We start from the raw sequence: 19,538 nt of genomic DNA on the forward strand, positions 1-19,538 counted from the left end.
TAGTTCTTTGTTTTTGATTTACTTTTGATTGGTTCATTTTGTCGAAGTAATTATCGACTCCAGAACAAAAAATATCAATATTATTTTACTAACTGCAGTGAAATCATTTCATCAATTTAAGTTTACTGCTGTAGACCTGCGCAGTAGTGCACTTCCTGACCAGAACTACAACATTCCTGACGTCAACGAATGGCGATTCTCTTGACTGCGCAAACTCCTTGACGACGTAACACCGGATAGGCTACACACCCGGAAACGCTAACGTTTTCAAGCCAGCTGCTTGTGTTTTAGCAGAAAAATTATATTTTGTAATTTATTATTCTGAAAGGCCTTGTTAATATTGGCAGACAGCTAAGCCATACGGATAACAGTCACTTTTGAGCTAGACGTTACGTGTGCAGGCAGCTACTGAGAGCTGTCTCCTGCCAGCTGGACGCCTGTCATCTTTGTTTATCGTCGTTTCGTTTGTACTTTTCTCAGCTGGCCGGAGTTCAGTATGGACGGTGAGGCGGACGGTACGGTGGGGATGTCGGAGGACTGTGGCCCCGGCAGGAGGCGTAGGGTGCACGGCATGCTGAAGCTCTACTACGGGCTGAACGAGGAAGGAAAGGCCGCGGAGGAGCCGGAGTCCCTGGATCCCTGCGACATCAACGGGCCTCATTTTGACCCCGAGCTCTACCTCAACAAGGTGAGAGACCTTTGCTGTCATGTCACCCGCATACACAGTCTTATTACTTTCACACTAGCCTCTGCACTGTGCGCTGGTAAAGCTGCAGTCAGTGTCAGTACATGGTACTCCTACAACAGTCTTAATATCTCTATATGCTGTTATTAAACAAGAGAAATTTGAATATAAACCAAGTCTGTTTTCTCTAAGAATCCTACTGAGTCTCTTTGTTGCTGTCTCCATCACTGCACACAAATACCAGTACTCAGAGATGAGGGAGCGCTCATTTATCTGACTTCACATCTTAAGGAAGTGACACAGAATCAAGTGGACTGCAAATTTGATCTTTTTTTGATGGGTACTGGTAGCAGATGAATGTACACACTTTTCCCAGCAGTGTATAATAATTTGACACTGCCTTGGTTAAAGCAGGGATTATGAGGTAATCTGTTTTATGAATAACAATGGCATACTCAGTGGCAAACTTCATCATTTTACCTCGTATTTTATTTTGCATCCACTCTTTTTAAGTATGTGACTGTGACAATTGCATGTCTTGTGTCCAAACACAGCTCAGAAGAGAGTGCTCGCTTGCAGAGCTGATGGACCAGGAGACCTGCATGGTCAAACAGATCCGCTCTTTGGACAGTGACATGCAGACACTGGTGTATGAAAACTACAACAAGTTCATATCTGCTACAGGTGAAGGAGCATCTCACACACTGTTGCTGAAATTTCAAGTTTTGTTTAATTGTGCATTCCCAGATATTTAAGCCATCCTTCCATGTTTTTACAGACACCATAAGAAAGATGAAGAATGACTTTAAAAAGATGGAGGATGAAATGGACTGCCTGTCTGCCAACATGGCAGCAATCACAGAGTTCAGTGCTTCTATCAGTGGTACTCTTCAAGACCAGCACACGCAGATTACAAAACTCTCAGGTGAGACTTTAACTGGAGTTTATTTTGTTGAGTCACCCATGGGTGGGCGGGGTTTCATGATGGTTATTATCTTTTTTTTTTTTCTTTTTGTCTCACCGTGTTTCACTCCAGGGGTTCACACTCTCTTAAGGAAGCTGCAGTTTCTGTTTGAACTGCCTGCTAGATTGAATAAGTGTCTGGAGCTGCAGGCCTATGCTCAGGCTGTGAGCTCCCACCGCCGTGCCCGCTGTGTGCTGCAGCAGTACAGCCACCTGCCCTCCTTCAAGGGAATTCAGGATGACTGTCATGCTATCATGGACAAGCTGGCACAGGAGCTGCGACAGAAGTTCAGGTGGGAATTTCTGAATCTGTATTCAGGTTAGAGATGTTAGAGATTTTCTAAACCCCAGACATAAAGATTACAGATGAAAAAAATATACAGATATTAATTTTATTCTTTCAGAATGTTGCCATAATTTTGCAGTGATTTAATCATAAATAATAATAATGTTTAACTAATGTTTTGACTGAAATTTGGGCATAAAATCATTTGGTTTCAGTCCTTTTTTAATCTACAGTTTTCTAGATTTTATATGCATGTACTGTTGACACGAAGGCACAGATGTTTTTATATTGTTGTACCTGCTTGTGCAAAGTCCTTTTTGCACTTTCACTTTCAATTTTCCAAAAAAAGCTTCAATTGTGTCTAATTACTCCATTTCCTGTTTTGTTGTGCTTGTAGGGATGGTGGGTCAAGCGCCAAAGATTTATCGGAGTGCGTGGAGTTGCTGCTACAATTGGATGAGCCAGCGGAGGAGCTCTGTGATAAATTCCTGAGCCATGCACGATCTCGACTTGAGTCAGATCTTCAGGGCCTGGAAGCAGAGATAAGACCATACCCTTCTGCCTCAGCTGTGAAAGATGCTTCTGCACGCAGGTTGTCATCGACTACAGGTGCTGGATCTCTGACCAATAACTCCCCCAAGACGAACACTTTACCCTCTCCCACCTCAAACACTGACATCCTGGAATTCATTGACAGAGGCTGCAATGAATTTGTTAGCAGCTTATGTTTAGTAATCACATCATATCAAGAACTTTTTATCAACCATGCTCAGACAGGAGAGCTAGCATCCAAAAACATCCCACAGATGGCGAATGCTAAGCTCCATGTCTTTGTGGATGACCTGGCAGCTCGTTATTTCTCGCTCGTGGAGCGGAGGATACAAGAGGAGAAAGGCGTCGGAGATAACTCCCTCCTGGTCCGTGCACTTGACCGCTTCCACCGCAGACTTCAGGCTGTGGCCAAACTGCTGCCAGGCTCCACCGTGCCAAACAAGGGGACTGAGATTGTGATACGGGCGGCAACAGAGCGAGTCAAGCAGTACCTCTCTGCTCTGCAGAGCTTCTACATGGACAGTCTGACAGATGTGAGGCAGGCCCTGGCGACGCCTCGGCTCTCTGTGGCTGGTGCTTCAGTGGCTGGAGGTGGATCTCTTCTTGGGGGGCCGGCCTCTGGTAGAGATGCTCCGACCAGCCTGCCAGAGCTGCTCTCCTCCCTGTCAGCCTCTATTCTCAATCAGATTAAATCAGTGCTGGCATCAGTGCATCTCTTCACAGCTAAGGACATTACATTTTCCAACAAACCATACTTCAAGGTGAATAGTTTTTCTGTCTATTTGCAGATAAATTAATGGATGGTGCCAAAAACATTTTCTGCTCTGCCCTACATGAGCCAAAACTCTGCCAGTAGCTAAGCACTATTAAATACACAAGGAATGATAAAATAACAACTGAGTTTTGGTACTGGGATGAACTAATTTGTGACATCCTGTGTATTTGTGACCTTCTGTTGACAGCTCTTTCTGTTTGTCTTCTCCTTGCAGGGTGAATTCTGTAGTCAGGGTGTACGCGAGAGCCTGGTGGTGAGCTTTATAAAGTTTGTGTGCCAGTCCTCTCGCCAGTTCTGTGAGAGCGCAGGAGACAAAGGAGGATCAACTCCTCCGGCCCTTCTGTTGCTGCTGTCTCGCCTCTGCTTGGACTATGAAACCTCTACTATCTCTTATATACTTACACTCACAGATGAACAGTTTCTTGTGCAGGTAAATGGCTTGTCACCTTGTAAATGCAGCATATCATTTTTTAGAACGTTCTTTAAAAAAAAAAAAAAACCTCCTTCAAAAAACTTCTTTTTGTACTTTCTCAGCACCACAGTCCTGTAACACCTGTCACAACGTTATGTGCAGAAGCCAGGGAGGCAGCACAGAAACTACTGAACCATTATGTCAAGGTAGCTTTTCACCTACAAGGAAAACAGACACATCATCACCAGAAAACACCTCTACAAATAACCTTTCCTTTTTTGCAGGTCCAGGGCCTGATTATCTCCCAGATGCTGAGAAAGAGCGTCGAAACTCGAGACTGGGTTAACACCATCGAGCCACGAAATGTCCGTGCTGTGATGAAGAGAGTCGTAGAGGACACCACCTCGATTGATGTGCAGGTAAAGCTTTGGATAACCATCATCAACATCGTCATCTGCACTGTGTCTTCCCGTCCAGTCATTACACTCTCATCACCACGCATGAACAGGCTGTCTGATGAACTTTGTGTGCTCTACCGTAGGTGGGACTTTTGTATGAGGAAGGTGTGAGGAAAGCACACAGCAGCGACTCCAGCAAAAGGACCTTTTCTGTCTACAGCAGCTCCAGGCAGCAAGCCCGCTATGCTGCCAGCTACACTCCGAGGTAAATAAGTTTCAATGATGAGACAAAGAAGAGTCCTGCAGCAGGTTTGGTTTTGTTGACAACATACCAATATATTTACAACATATCAGACTCTCTCAGGGATAGAGTGATGAAATCCTGCGTCTAATAATCCCCGTTGTTGGTGTGTGTTGCGTTTGCATGTGGCTGACTTTGACTCTGACTCAGTTTAGTGAGTTTCTGTCACTTCTCTGATGTGTAAAATGCATAATTTAAGATATATGCACTGTTAGCCTGAGGCACATCACAAGAGCTCTTCCCAAGTCTAAAGCCAAGATCCTTCACTACACATCCTTGACACAGCACAAACACTGTTAATCACAGTGTATTGAAGCTTGGTAAACTGCAGACATAAGCAGGTAATCTGTATTACCACCTTCACATTGCAGGGGGACAATTGCTATTTAGCAGTCTCCTAAAGTCAGTGGTTCAATTGTTGATTCACTTTAGTGATTTGTCTTTTGTCTTCCTGCAGTGCTCCCATGGATACCAATCTACTAAGCAACATACACAAGCTATTTTCTGAGAGGATAGACATCTTCAGCTCAGTAGAGTTCAACAAGGTGAGTGCAGATCTTTGTTATGCTGTTAAATTTTAATGTAGTCTTCACAGAAGAACACCCCTCACACGCCGCTCCTCTGTCCCAGGTCTCTGTGATGACAGGAATCATAAAAATCAGTTTAAAGACATTCCTGGAGTGCGTCCGCCTGCGCACCTTCGGTCGCTACGGCCTGCAGCAGATCCAGGTTGACTGCCACTACCTGCAGATGTACCTTTGGCGCTTCGTCTCCGACGAGAACCTCGTACACTTCCTGCTGGATGAGATAGTGGGGAGCTCCGCCCACCGCTGCCTTGATCCTGCCCCGATGGAGCAGAGTGTGATTGAAGTCATCTGTGAACGAGGTTAAGTGCAGCACGACCAGATAATCAACGCAAAACACCACTTCACTAATACAGACAGAATTACTACATACACTGGAATCACTCTCTTTCTGTTACACAATTACTGTTCATGTCAAATTTATTGACAAGATTCAAAAAATGGTTGTTTGAGAATCTGTTTACAGGGTCTAAATTATACTGTAAAAGTGTTGTTGTGTGCACATGCTCATAAACATTTGTGAAGATCTCAATACTCCTGTCACTAAAAATCAGCTAAGCCCCAGTTATTACAGTCATCAATGAAAAAATGATGAAACTCAGGCATAGGGATGGAGTTCAGATTGTCACTGACTGACAGTGAATTTGGGGCAAATCTACATTACATTCCAAGTAGAGAATAACAAGCCTCTAGTACTCTCATTTAATATTATAGTTGCCACAATCACAAAGCAGAAAATATGAGAGGAGTAATCCCTCGTATCCAAGATACAAGCTGAACTTTTACACACACGTTGAAGGAATGTGTTTAATGTGAATACAGAATATGAATGATTAAAGAGAAAAGTTGTGTCTGGTGGAAATCTTATGTATTAATAAATTCTCTTAGGCATCTTTTGCTGAATAATTTGCAGACTGAATGTTGTCTGATCATGTTGTTCATGTCTAACACTAAAGTAACTGCATCAGATTTAATCTTGCCTTCAAGCTGATTCTGTTGTTTATGCATGTCTTACACAGGTAAACATATTTAGGAATGGTTTAACTATGTGTGTCTGCAATAAAAGTGTATGAATGTCTGATTCAAAATGTGTTTCTTCCTTTACTAAACTCACAGTAAAAAACATAGTAAGAATATTGTAATTACACACACTGTGTCAGCTGCAGCCTCAGTGTTGACAGAGACAAGTCTTTAACTCCAACAAAATGTCAAGATAACAATGAAATTCAGGTGTATTTCTCAAAAAGTGCCAGCTATTCTACAACGTAGTATACTGCTGACTGTCACCACCTGACGATCTCAATTGATTGGCTAAAGCCTCTTCTCTCCACCCTCTTCTGATGACCGAGGAGGGATCTGATTGGCTGAGAGACAATTTCGTGCTGGAAAACATGGGTCGGGGGCGTTTCCATCTGCAGGCTACTGGATGGATGCGCAAGAGGTAGGCGACAGTACTGCCTACAGTCCCGTCTGCACCTCCATGTCATACACCGGTAAGACACTATACTTACTGAATTACAACACAAACAGTCTTTACATGCACTGTATTTTACTGCAAAGCCCTTGTTTCTCCCGCGTTCAGATCATTTCCGCATGGCCAGGTAAAGGTGAAGGTTTCCTAACAGAAATGTCAGTGCATGGACACAGGAACTAACAGCGGTTTGACCTGAACTTTGTCTCGGTGATTTATGACAGCACTACAACACTATTATACAAACTAACAGCCAATTTCAGTGTGAAGAATGGCCTGATTAATTTTTTGGTTGTTCTATGTTTAGAATTTCCGTAATGTATTTGAAGGCAGAGACATTTTGGCTTTCCCATTCAATCTCTGAGCTTCTCTGAGCTGCTTTCAGAGATATCCACTGTTTGAAATGTCTGCATCAGACAGAAGACTGAGAGAATATACAAGTCTCCTTTTAAAAACTGGTACTCAAATTTTTACTGAACAAAGGCAGAAATACCATCATGTAAAAACACTCTACAAGTATAAGTCCTGTTTTCTAAATTCTCCCAAAAAAAAAGTAAAAGTATCAAAAGCAAATGTACCAAATGTCAAAGGTAAAAGCCCTTTCCAAATTTTTTTTAATTGTGGCATTAGTGGATTATTATCATGGATGTGTTTAAGTGTAAGCAGCATTTTAATAGAGCTGACTGAGTGAAGCTACTGTTTATAACCTGTACAGTTTTACTGTTTTAAATACCTGTGCATGACCTTTAACCTATAATAATTCATCATATTATCAAAGATGATTATACATTTTCATTAAAGAAAAGTTACTGTTAACTGTAGTTGTTAAGTAAATGTGGAACAAAGAGGCTTACACTGTGCTGAGGTCAGAGGTTAGGCTGAAACCCTTTATGGCCTGTTTAAAGAGAAACACTGGGTGTTAATCTATAAGACTCAGGGGTTGATTGCAATACGTTTTATGGCTGATTATACTGAGGATAACAGCTCATCATCATCAAAAGGCTCTGTTGCTCTTTTACTTTTACATTTCAATTTTTTTTTTACCAATCATCATTACCATCTAATTAAAATTACTGGTATTTATTTGTTCCTCATATGTCTTCATTTTGACTTAAATATATTTGTCTCAATATTTTCACAGGAGACCAATAATGAGACCAAACAGTCAAGCACCCAAACACAGAGCCTCACATGACACGGAGAGGGAATTTGGAGGAACTCTGGGTAAGTCACAGAAATCCATGATAAAAGCTAACATACAGAAGAGCATTTATGTTAATTCCCTATCTGTCATGTAGTGTGTCATGTAATGTGTAAAGGTGATGCATGTTTGGTAGATCATAAAACTGCTGCCACAATAAAAATGATAAGATTCTCAGCATGAACTCCATCAGCGCAGGAGTCGTCATTACATCTCTAATTGAGAATCATAACAAACACCCACATCAGATTTGTCAATGTAGACATGAGATGAAATTAGCTTATATGTGTGTGTGTGTGTGTGTGTGTGTGTGTGTGTGTGTGTGTGTGTGTGTGTGTGTGTGTGTATGTGTGTGTGTGTGTGTGTGTGTGAGTACAGTGACTGTGCTTTGTTTCCTGCTGCGATCCTTGTACTGAGCATCACATCCAATTTGCTTTCCAGTTGTTTTTAAAGTGAAATCATGTTTTGCTTTGACAGTTAAGTTCTCCACACACTTCACATCTGACAGAAGTTTTACAGACAGCCAGACAGCTAATCTAATTGTTTTACCACTATACACTTGTATGATGCTTCAATTATTCATGGTTAGCATATGTTTGCAATATTCATCTGATACAGTAGATAGTCTAACTGGTCTGATGTGCTCCATTATTCAGTTTTCCATGTGATGCTGTTTGACTTCTTTTTAACATCTTCAGTGCCTCTACCTGCTGCTCTGCATTGTCAGCCAGGTTGTCTAAACACACAGCCAGCCTGTCATCTCACTTTAATCTGTATCCGTGTGCCAGGTGCCATATGCATTCCCATCTTTCTTCCGTTGACTGTGCTGTTCCTGATCTGTGTGAGTCGATCCCCTGAGGCCTCTGTTCTCCAGTGGCCTCCTCCCCTCCCCTCCACTGACCAGCTGTGGGACCCTCTGGCCCCAGTGCTTCTGCTGGGATGGATTGCTTTACATGCCCTCCTCTATTTGATGCCGTTAGGAAAGGTATGACACGTTCATCAGCCCGGTTCAAGGTTAAGATTACATTAAAACTAGCTGTGGCTTCGATATGACCAACACTGATTTTTGATGGCACACTGTAGGGTGATAATTAATACCAATAACCGAAATAATGTTTTTTGTCAACTACTATTGAAATTGTGACAATATGATCATATCATGTAATCAATATCATGGATTATTCCAAGAGTGCCAGTGTGCCTTCATTTCCCAAGCTCCTCTTCAATCTGCTGCTTTGAAGACATTGTTATATTTGCTTTGACACGATGGCATGCAGTATACATATAAACACAAAGCTGCATATGAATTGCACAATTTTGATTTGTTGACCTTTGACCCAAATAGTAGAATACACTTTATTGATCCCCAGTAGAGAATTCTTATTTGCTTTGACTGACCTTGACTTAATATATATGCAGGATGCAGGGTATAGTTTGTGTTTCAATGTGTACAGAGTTAAACTGAGTATATTTGCCTGCAGGTGTCTGAGGGATTAGTGCTGCGGGATGGAACGCGCCTCAAGTATCCTATAAATGGTATGGTTGGGTTTGGGGAGATGACAGTAGACTTTTATTGATCAGTAAAATTATTAAAATTATTATTGATAATGCACAATATGTTTTTTTTAGAACTTAATCTGTATGTGTTAAAGGAGCGGTTTTAAATCTCTTAGTCATAACTTAAGTATGACATGTTTTATACCGCTGTAATGCTTTAAAGTTCAATTACCTTGTTCACATTTGTAAAGCTTCGCTGTAGTAAAATTCAGCTGCTGTTACATTTTATTTTAAGGAAGAATAAAAAGCCACATTTCTCTGTTTAGTTTCACCTCTACACTCTCTGCCTGGTCTGACCTTGAGCTAAAGTTTACTGAAGTTACACAATCTGAAGTTTTTTTAATACCAGCCTCTTTCAGTCTGCTTATCTCTCCCCCAGGCTACAACATTTAGTTTTGTTTGTTTCTCTCTCCAGGTTTTCATGGCCTGTGCATCAGCGGTGTGTTACTGATGCTTCTGCTGGGGCTGGGCGCTCCTCTCTGGTATCTGTTTGAGCTGCTGTTGCCCCTGGCAGTGTGTGCAATAGCAGTGTCTTTCCTGCTCTCCATCTACCTCTACATCCGCTCCTTTTGGGCTCCCTCCCATGCTCTTGCTTTGGGGGGCAACACAGGTGAGAGATGAGCTTCATCATTAAAGGAAGAGTCCACCCTAAAGCACTGTTTAAAAACAGCTACTGGTGATGTACTGTGTATCTGTGGGCCTGTTTTATGGTTTGCTGGAGGATTTTGCTATCAAACTAAATCAAAAAAATCCGTCTTTGTGATTCAGTTGACATGAAATTATTTAACATGTAAAATAGGCACATAGATGTATGATTCACACTGAATGTAGGATGGAGAAAGCAAAACAAATTAAGTCGGTGGCTAAAGAGATGGATGATAACATAATGTTTATGTAGCATTTTTGGCCATGCTAGCAGCAGTCTTTGTTTAATGATCAGTTTCTTCAAAACTAATAACATTTTCATCTGCCGCAGGTGTACTGTGTGGGTCTAATTCACAAATGTTTGCATGATCAGATGCTAAACAAACGGTGGTGAACATGGCGAACATTATACCTGCTTGTGTTTTAAACATTCAACCCTCTGTTTTGTTTTTAGGAAATCCTCTGTATGACTTTTTCATCGGACGGGAGTTAAATCCTCGGATTGGAAACTTTGACCTTAAATATTTCTGTGAGCTCAGACCGGGTCTGATTGGCTGGGTGAGTTGATCAGTTGAAAATCTAAACACTGATACATGTGTCAGGTAAAATTAATGAATTTCCTCTGATGCAAAACAAAAAACAGAAAAAATGTGACATGATTAAATCAAGAGACTGCAATTTGCTTTTTCTTTATTTGCAGTAAAAAAAAACTACTCTGTGTTTTTACAAAGCTGATACATCTAAATCCACTGTGACATTTGGAGTTAACTGCTCAAAATGAAATATTTTTGTAATCTTTACTTCATTTGTACTTCTTAATAATTAAGATATATACTTACTTAAACATTAATTAACCCTCAAGGGTCTCTGTTTTGAGAACCCAATTTGACCAACAGGTGGCAATGTTGCTCTCCTCTGATGGTCCATTATAGTTTGCAGTATGTGAGCTTGACACAGTCAGAATCAGAAACTTTTCTCCCTGATGACCTGACACAGTGAGAGATTTGTTTTAGGACAGGGGTGCACATCATCATCTGTGTCTGAGTCATCAGACCAAATCAGACAAAATATAGATTTTCTCCACTGAGATTTACATTTAAGAATCACAACAAGAATTACAGCAAGGCTCTCCTTATTTTCACTGGTCACAAAAACACAGTTATGTTGGTGTAGCCTTTATTTCAAGTATTTTTTCAAGTTTCTTTGTATTTACAGTGTAAACAGTCAAACCTTTGCACATCTGAATGTTTTAAAGCCATGTGCGTAGGAGAGGACAGAAAAAGCTTCCACCAACTGGCTACAGACAGTGTGTGGGAGATTTTTATTTCCTGTTGCATGTTAAAACTATTTACTTTTAACATCCAAAATCTTACAATTGCTGCTAATGTCTTAAATAATGAACAAATGAGAGGTTTTGAAGAGCCCCAAATAATTAAATGGAACACATGAAAATTATGATTAATATATCCAAACAGGGTCTCGTATATAAATCAACTTCATGTTCAAGAGCGCAGCTTGAGTTACAGACCTGTTCTTGAAAGCTCTTGAAATATTTATAGTGTAGTGGGTTTACTCATCATCTATTCAGGTGTTAATGAATGAGTGATATTACTGTATGATGTTCTGGAAAACTCAGACAGAACGGCTTGTTTTCTTCTTTCACCCACAATGAAAACAATACTTCATAATGCAGTGACACAAACATGATCATCCCTCCATCTACACCACAGCCAATCCTGCTGATAGTATTTCTGAGATATTCATGACGTGCAGTAAGGTCAGTGTTTTGATGATTCCAGCTTCCAGCACTCTGTCCTGAAGTCAGGGATGCATTAGAAAGTAATCTTCATTTGAAAAACCTATACATATTAAAAAATGTGTTTGTGGACTGAATGCAGCCACTGAAGGGTCCTGGTCTCAGGAAAATACTGCAGCTTCAGCAGTTGGGTTTTGATCATGTGTTACTTTGCAGGGGAAAAAAAAGTCACAGGTGATCATTAGAGCTGCAGTGATTGGTCACTTATTTGATTAGTCGATTGACAGAAATTTGATAGGCAGGTATGTTGGCGAACAGTTTCTAATTGTAGTCATGTGATTATTTGATGGTTTCTATGATAGTACACTGAATCCCTTTGGGTTATGGGCTGTTGCTCAGACAAATCAAGACATTTGAATATGTCAACATGTAATTTCACTATTTTCTGACTTTTTAGGGAACAAACTGATTAATCATGAAAAAAGGTGATGATCAATATTCACTTCCTCTCAGGTGGTTATAAACCTTGGCATGCTGATGAAAGAGGTGGAGCTTCGAGGTTCCCCCTCCCTCGCCATGATACTGGTCAACAGTTTCCAGCTGCTGTATGTGGCGGACGCCCTGTGGAACGAGGTGAGGGGTCAGCAGTGTTGTACCTCAATTCTGATTTAAAGATTAGGACACCAAAAGACAGCTTCAGAGATTTTTAGCCTTGACTTTGACTGAATCTCACGCTTCATTGTGTTATAACAGGAGGCTGTTCTGACCACCATGGACATTGTGCATGATGGTTTCGGCTTCATGTTGGTCTTTGGAGACCTGGCTTGGGTTCCCTTCACATATGGCCTGCAGGCAGCCTTCCTGGTTGTGCACCCACAGACCCTAAGTTCATTTGGAGCCGCAGTCATAATAGCACTGAATGGTAATCACATGTCAGCTCCTTTTCCATAAGGCTGGAAAATGTTGTTTTCCATGGTTGACTATGGTGATGTTAACATTTTTCTTCTTGCCATCAGGTATTGGATATTATATTTTCAGAAAATCCAACTCCCAGAAGAACCAGTTCAGACGAGACCCTACACATCCAAGTGTTGCAAGTCAGTTATTTTCCCTAATTTTCTCCCTCACATTTTATTTCTAGTAATGTATCTCAAGTCATGTTGTGCATATTAACAAGAGATTAAATGCATTTCCTCTGAGGTGATTTGCAAATTTTACCCAGAAATATCTCCATTCTCTGTTCAGGACTGGAAACCATCGCCACAGCAACAGGGAAGCGGCTGCTGGTGTCCGGTTGGTGGGGACTCGTTCGTCATCCCAATTACCTCGGTGACCTCCTCATGGCCCTGGCGTGGTCCCTTCCATGTGGTAAGACAGCTTGAAAACCACCACAAGGCTCATTTTGCATGCAAGCCACATGGATGTAACGGAAGCCTGGAGAGTTTTATAGAAAATGTGGATGAGGTCATAGACAAGGTCAACGTCAGGCTGAGTGTTAATCATATTCAGTAATATTTCTCATAATTTCTCTTCTCAGCATAGATAGAATTTCTGCTGTTTTTAATTACATGATCTGAAACACATTTGCCTGAAACATCACTTCATTCTAACTCTTTTATGCGCACTACTCTCTATCTGTAGAGTCAGTGGACAAAATAATAGAAACAACAAACAATGAGCTGCTGTAGCCCTGCAGTAAATACCAGGAAAACCTGGTAAAGCTCATAATGTTCAGTTTGTATTGAGTGTCAGATATGTTGATTCCTCTAAATAGTCAGTTTAAAGCAGCTATATGTAAGTTTTGCTATTGTTACATGGCTAACATTAACATTAACAGCATACTCATCACAGGCCGTCTCCTGCAGTTCAAAGCAACAGCAATGTTTTGCCTCTAGTTCCATCATTTCTTTTCTCTTACTAAAGTTAGCATGCTAACCAGCCAGCCCCGGCCCGCCACTTTACAATAGCAACTCACTGTAGCATCCAGACTACCCTGAAGAAGTAGCGCTGCTCAGAGGGCGTGTTATGACCGTCAGGTGACCGTCACCACCAGCAAGGAACCACACTTACAACTAGCCCCTTTAAAGTCTTGATCTTTGCAGTTTTACATAATATTTCAATAATAGTACCTATATCATCACTGAGTTTTTGTACCAATACCAAAACTATTCACTATTCATATTCCATTACTCAGAGACGTAGTGGTTGTATCAAAAAAGTATTGTTTGAAACCCTGCCCCAGCCTTTGTGAATTTTTTTTCAGATTTCCTTCCTGTCCTCGCAGCGTAATTATACTGTTTTTAATACTGATGCAGAAAGAAATAAAGGCAGCAACAATCTGTCTTTGTTCCTCTGTAAACTGCCTTATGTTCTCTTGAAAACTTCCTAAAATGGCGACTGTCAGACTTTTGTTACAGCTGACACATAGTGCTCATTGGTATTCAATTTTGTGTGACTCACTTGTGTAGCTGCCTTTGTAATTGAGATGTACAGCTGTTTCTGCCTTGATTGCTGCAGCAGAAGTCACAAACTGCTAAATTATGCACTCAAAGAAAGACAGATGAAAGCTGCACTGGCTAAAAAGGGACAGTGGTCACATATAAACCCTGACTGCAGAAACACTGCATGAAAGACGATGTTTGATGTTTGCTCAGAAACACTCTAAAGTGCGGACTCAAAAAATGGCCACTGAGATGAATAAACACTTAGAACGTTCACAGCTTAATCAACCTGGTATTCACTGAGCTGCTTTTGTATGATACAGACTGAAATTAGAAAAAGTACAGCTGTTTACAGAGGAGGATGTACTCCTGATTACAGTTTGTTTGATGCTATTCAGATCAAATTCACTGATGTCAGTAGTAAAAGAAGGTGTTAGTTTCCTATTGTTTTGATGATCATTGTGTCAATCAGTGAATCATAAATATTTTATAATTTTCTTTGATATTATGTTGTGTTTTTTTAAATAATTTATACTGGTTTCTTCCAGCTTACGATGTATGCTTCTCTTTTCTGTAGGATTCTCACATCTGCTGCCTTACTTCTATGTCATATATTTCACCGTGTTGCTGATTCACCGAGAGGCCCGTGATGAGAGACAGTGCAGGGCCAAATACGGACTAGCATGGGACACCTACTGTCGTCGTGTCCCCTACAGGATCTTCCCTTATATATACTGAAAGCAGACGGGCAGAACAGGACCAAAACTGTCACCCAGTATCCTCATGACTCTTGAAATCCACACAAAACCCAGCAATAACTTGAGATGTAAATCCATTCTCCTTTAAATGGACCACAAGTTAATAAGCGGTGCTGCTACTGGGAATCTGCAGGGAGCTCACAGTTTTAATCAGCCTTCATTTGAAAGGCTACGGTCCAGTTACAAAATGATGGATCGCTACTTCTAATTCCCTGCATTTTGACTTTGAAACCTCAGAGCAATCTGTTATATAATAGGTATAGGTAAAATCAGTCTGCAGCACAACATGTCTCTTGTTCTGTTTCTACGGCTCAAGCAGTCCGGGGAAAAACAATTAAAAACATTATTATTTTACTCTTTTTACATTTTATGAGAAAACATTAACTGAAAAACTGAACCACAGTAGTAAATATCAGTGCATTTTTTTACATCCAAAAAGGCTGGGTCACATCCTTTTACCATGGTTTTTTGTTCAAGTGTATTGTTACCTGTGAAATACATTTAAAATAAATAAATATAAAACCGCACTTTATCATGCATCTTCATTGCTCTTATTGGACAGGCAGTTATTTGCGCCTCCCTGAGCATTGTGGGAAAGACAAAATAATATTGTCTTAATATGGGGGAGCTCTAATATCATTACTTTACATTATATACTCTATGTGGAAAACTGCATTTTTCCATTGTATGAAGATTTGAATCTGCACCTTTGCAAGTATGACAGACAGCTGAAAGACCAGAGCAGCTATTAGCCTGTAAAGGTATCAGCTAATAGCTGGGTTACTTTTTAATAACCTTTTCCAACCTGTTATCATCATCCTGTTTAAATGGATTCTCTTTCCAGCATACAGGCATTAATAGCAGATGTTCACCAAGCCTCTGGGCTTTTTTAACACCTGTCAGACTTCAGCTTTGAATATGTTCTGCTCCAAATTACTCTGACGGAACAAAAAGTTCAGGGGGTGTATTGGTGCGAGCAGATGCAGTCAGAGGCTCCTGAAAAATGGCCTCAATCAGCATTAAAGCTGCGTTCTTTCTTGAAGTTTGTGCTTCCCAGCAGGTTGAGTCACAGTGGAGGTGAGGTGACAGGTGATTTTATTGTTAATGGACGGGATGCGTCACCTTGAGGAAAGTTTTTTTTGAATAGTTGCTTACCAAGACATAAACACTCCATAATAGACTGAATGCATTTTAATGCTGGAGGACAGATTTACACCCTGATTCTACTAACAGGCAGTACAGATTTGTCTAAAATTAATGTACATCTTATATGGCCTTTTCAATTATGAATCACCCTGCATTTATACTGCAAATTATACCTCTCTCACATGCAGTGAAGTGTGTGCATATTGATGACAGAGCTCCCTGGAGATGCACACCTTCGTTTTTCACCTTTTAAGCCCATTTACAGTGGAGTTGGCCTCTGGCCTCGCCTACACAGTGCTCAAGCTATTTTGTGTTGTTTTTCATAAGCTAAGTGCTAATTAGGAATGTGCTTGTATAATGGCATGGCTGGTGACTGGATTCATGCTGAATTAAAACATAAACTTCTTAGGTTTTATGTAGATGTGTGAATATTTACTGTGTGTATGTTTTATTATCATTTTATAATTATTGTCTTGAGGTCAGTATTTCCTTTAGGATTCTAAATTATCAAAGAATTTGTAAAGATTGAATCAGTGGTTTCCAACTGTTTTGACATGTGACGCATCCTCTAAACTTGGCTTCATTTACTCATTTACAGTAGTAGTTATGCATTTCTAAACAAATCCACTGTATCTTTCTGGGTTCTCAAGTTAAAAGTAATTCTCTATTCATATTCTGCATCAATCCATGCATCAAGGTATTTTTAATCCATCTCTTAATCAGGGATTTCTTACTAGTCATCAATGGTATTCTCAACAAATATTTAGCCTCCTTCTTCCATTCAAGTTTCTCCATTTTAACCGAGTACATCAGCTCAAAACTCCAAACTGTTTTGTTTACCCAGAGTCGGGATGTTGTGAATTTTATTCCAAAATGGTGACACAAAGGGACAACTCCATAACATGTGAAAAGGATTTGCATCTCTGTTCCCACAAGTGCAGCAGCAGTCAGTCTGATTTGAATGAGATTTCTTTTGGGGAGAGCTAGAGAATAACATATAATGATCTTCCAGCTAGTCTCACCAATACTGAGAGACCATTTGTCTTGTATGATTACTAAATTACCCTCTATTTCCCATTTTGTCTGAATGTGTGTTCTTTATTCAGTGGCTAAAGGCTTCAGTGTAGTTTTTGAAATGTCCTTTTTATAATTTGGAACTTTCTAAATATTTTTTTTTTAATTTTTGAACTTAATATTTTCTTGTCTGCCCCGTCTCACGACCTGTCAGATTTATCTTGTGACCCTTTAGGGAGGCCATGATCCTTAGGTTGGTAACCACTTGAGTAACTACAAATAAAGTTGTCATTTCCACATTGGGCAACTACAGCCATAAAATATTGCTTTACATGTGCATCTGTAATGGTCTGATAATACGTCAGTCACAAGGAGCTCTTATCTGCAGAATGCGTTGATATTTTTAAGAGCAGTTTGTTGACAAAACTTCTGTACTGTTGATAAAGCATGATTTTGAGTGCAGGACTTTTACTTGTCACGGAGTACTTTTACATTCCTGTACTGGTACTTTGACTTAAGTCAAGCATCTGAGTACTTCTTTGATCAAAACAGAGAGCGCTGATCTTCATCTATTTTTAGTGAAGACGAGAAATTTGGACAAAAAACAAAACTCTGAATTTCTGACCATGCAGCAGGCTCCATCTGTCCGCTACTGTCTAAATACCCTATCATCAGGAGTAAAATTAGACACTGTCAAGATCATCACCAAGAGCGAAAGGAGAGCAGCAGAAACTTCAGATATAAAAGCCTCAGGGCTTCATTCATAAAAAAATATACTGTGATTTGATCTTAAAATTTAATCTTACAATTAATTTTGAGCAGACCTGTCTCATTAAAAGGACCATTAAAACTGAAAAATGCTCTTTCTATTAAAAAAAAGCATTTGACTATATATCAACAGCCTTCATTTTCCCCTATTACACCTGTCTCACAAAAGCACCAGCATAGTGACAGGCAAATGTTTTTTTCCCCCTCACCACAGTTCATTGATAACAACCCCGATTTACTTTTCAGTTTAGCAAAAACATATTTTGAGGGTCAGATTTGTTTATAAACCAAATTGCACACAACTGATGAAATGTCACTCTCTTTTTTTAAAAATAAATTAAACCATTGATTGAAAATGAACTTAGTTACAAATGAAGGCGATGGATATTTTTGTAAATGAGACAGCAGCTGACAGTCAGAGTGAGTCACACTCAAGTCTCTGTCTGGACAGACGATCCACAGTCCAAATAAAAACATGAGTGTGAACAGGTTTGACACATTCTTGGAAACAGCTACTGTTAAGAAAGCACATCTGCTCCTTTTTCAGATGAAAAAAAATAAATAAAAATCAAACACAATATCTTCATTTTGTAATGACAAAATGGAAATAACCCACCTCTAAAATAATGGGACAAAATTGATTTAACGACTAGTGTTGATTTATGAATAAGGTGATGATTTCCATTTTTCCTCTCCCAATCTTAAGCTGAAAATTGCCACGTGAGGTTCTGTGCAAAAAACTATTATTCATTCAGTGTTTGGCAGGAATGTTAGAGTGCAGACCAAACAGGCCAAAAAGGAACTACTTATTTTCTCTTTAAAATGAAACAGTTCTGTTTTGCTTGTTGTGCTATCATGTCTCAGTGTCTCCAGCCTCATTGTCACTGCTGTGGTCTTCTGCCAGTAAAACTTAACATGAAACTCACAGGTCACAAGTTTACTTATCCAGTACAAGACCTTAATATTTGTCCTTATGGTTTTCCTCTATATGCATGTCTGTACAGCCATAATAATAAGCAACAACTCAGAGTGCCTTGCATAATAATGAATGAGCAAAATGTGTGTACCTGTGTGTGTGTGTTTGTGTGTGTGTGTGCGTGCCCGCATGCACCTCCACGCATGCGTGCACTTGCCAATTGTGTATGCCAATCGTGACGTTTCAGTCCCATCAGTTGTAGCCAGTTTCCATGGCAACATCTCTCTGAGAGCACAGACGTAGGAGAGAGGGGAAAGGAGTTGAGACAATTATCGTGGTGGAGGGTGCTGAAAAAGGAAGAGCCCGCGATGATGAGTGTGAAACAGTGTGAACCGTGGGATGAGACAGAACGAGAAACAGATGTATGTGCTGTGAGTGAGCGAGCGATTGCGTGTATGTGTGTGTGCGTGTGCCTGTATCCTGGCACAAGCAGGTGTCATGTATAGGAGCACTGGGGTTGTCGTTGTCATGACTACATAAATGAAACTGTTATATATGTACTGGATGTACCAGAAAAAAAACAAAACAAAGCACACACACACACAAAAACACCTATTGTGCAGAAGAGAAGAGCTGCCAGGCTTGTACACCAACTTGAATTGGATTTTTCTGTTTTGAGTGAGAGGCTCAGAGTGAGTCAACAGGAATCTCTAATACAATTTAGTTTCCATGGTGACAGCAGGGAATGATATGTCCTTTTCAAACAGAGGGAAAACGCCAGCTTGAATCCTCATTGTTGCTCTGTTTTCTGTCTGAATCATTATTTAGACAAGTGATAACCTGGCAAACCTTACACACCCTACAAATGAGTCTCTGAGCCGGTTCAGAGATGTACTCAGCATTTTCTGC

At 40.2% G+C, this 19,538-nt stretch overlaps 2 protein-coding genes across 3 annotated transcripts; both read left to right on the forward strand.

Moving 5' to 3' along the window:
• Positions 1–223: 223 nt before the first annotated feature.
• Positions 224–6,044, forward strand: vps51 (VPS51 subunit of GARP complex). The gene is made up of 11 exons (XM_018692516.2): positions 224–688; positions 1,240–1,369; positions 1,464–1,610; positions 1,722–1,941; positions 2,332–3,247; positions 3,476–3,691; positions 3,796–3,879; positions 3,958–4,092; positions 4,215–4,336; positions 4,830–4,917; positions 5,003–6,044. Exons 1-11 carry the CDS (start codon positions 497–499, stop codon positions 5,261–5,263), a joined length of 2,511 nt encoding a protein of 836 aa, XP_018548032.1. The 5' UTR covers positions 224–496; the 3' UTR covers positions 5,264–6,044.
• A 300-nt stretch (positions 6,045–6,344) lies between these two features.
• Positions 6,345–15,312, forward strand: tm7sf2 (transmembrane 7 superfamily member 2). 2 transcript variants are annotated; one of them, XM_018692636.2, is made up of 11 exons: positions 6,345–6,449; positions 7,569–7,651; positions 8,417–8,613; positions 9,110–9,164; positions 9,601–9,795; positions 10,285–10,388; positions 12,100–12,219; positions 12,340–12,508; positions 12,603–12,683; positions 12,832–12,954; positions 14,605–15,312. In XM_018692636.2, exons 2-11 carry the CDS (start codon positions 7,579–7,581, stop codon positions 14,763–14,765), a joined length of 1,278 nt encoding a protein of 425 aa, XP_018548152.1. In that variant the 5' UTR covers positions 6,345–6,449; positions 7,569–7,578; the 3' UTR covers positions 14,766–15,312. The 2 variants fall into 2 exon arrangements, with proteins under 2 accessions (XP_018548152.1, XP_050934478.1); XM_051078521.1 differs by lacking the exon at positions 6,345–6,449 and adding an exon at positions 6,566–6,637.
• The last annotated feature ends 4,226 nt before the right edge of the window (positions 15,313–19,538 follow it).

Source organism: Lates calcarifer, linkage group LG20, assembly GCF_001640805.2.
Source record: "Lates calcarifer isolate ASB-BC8 linkage group LG20, TLL_Latcal_v3, whole genome shotgun sequence".
Taxonomy (NCBI): Eukaryota; Metazoa; Chordata; class Actinopteri; family Centropomidae; genus Lates; species Lates calcarifer.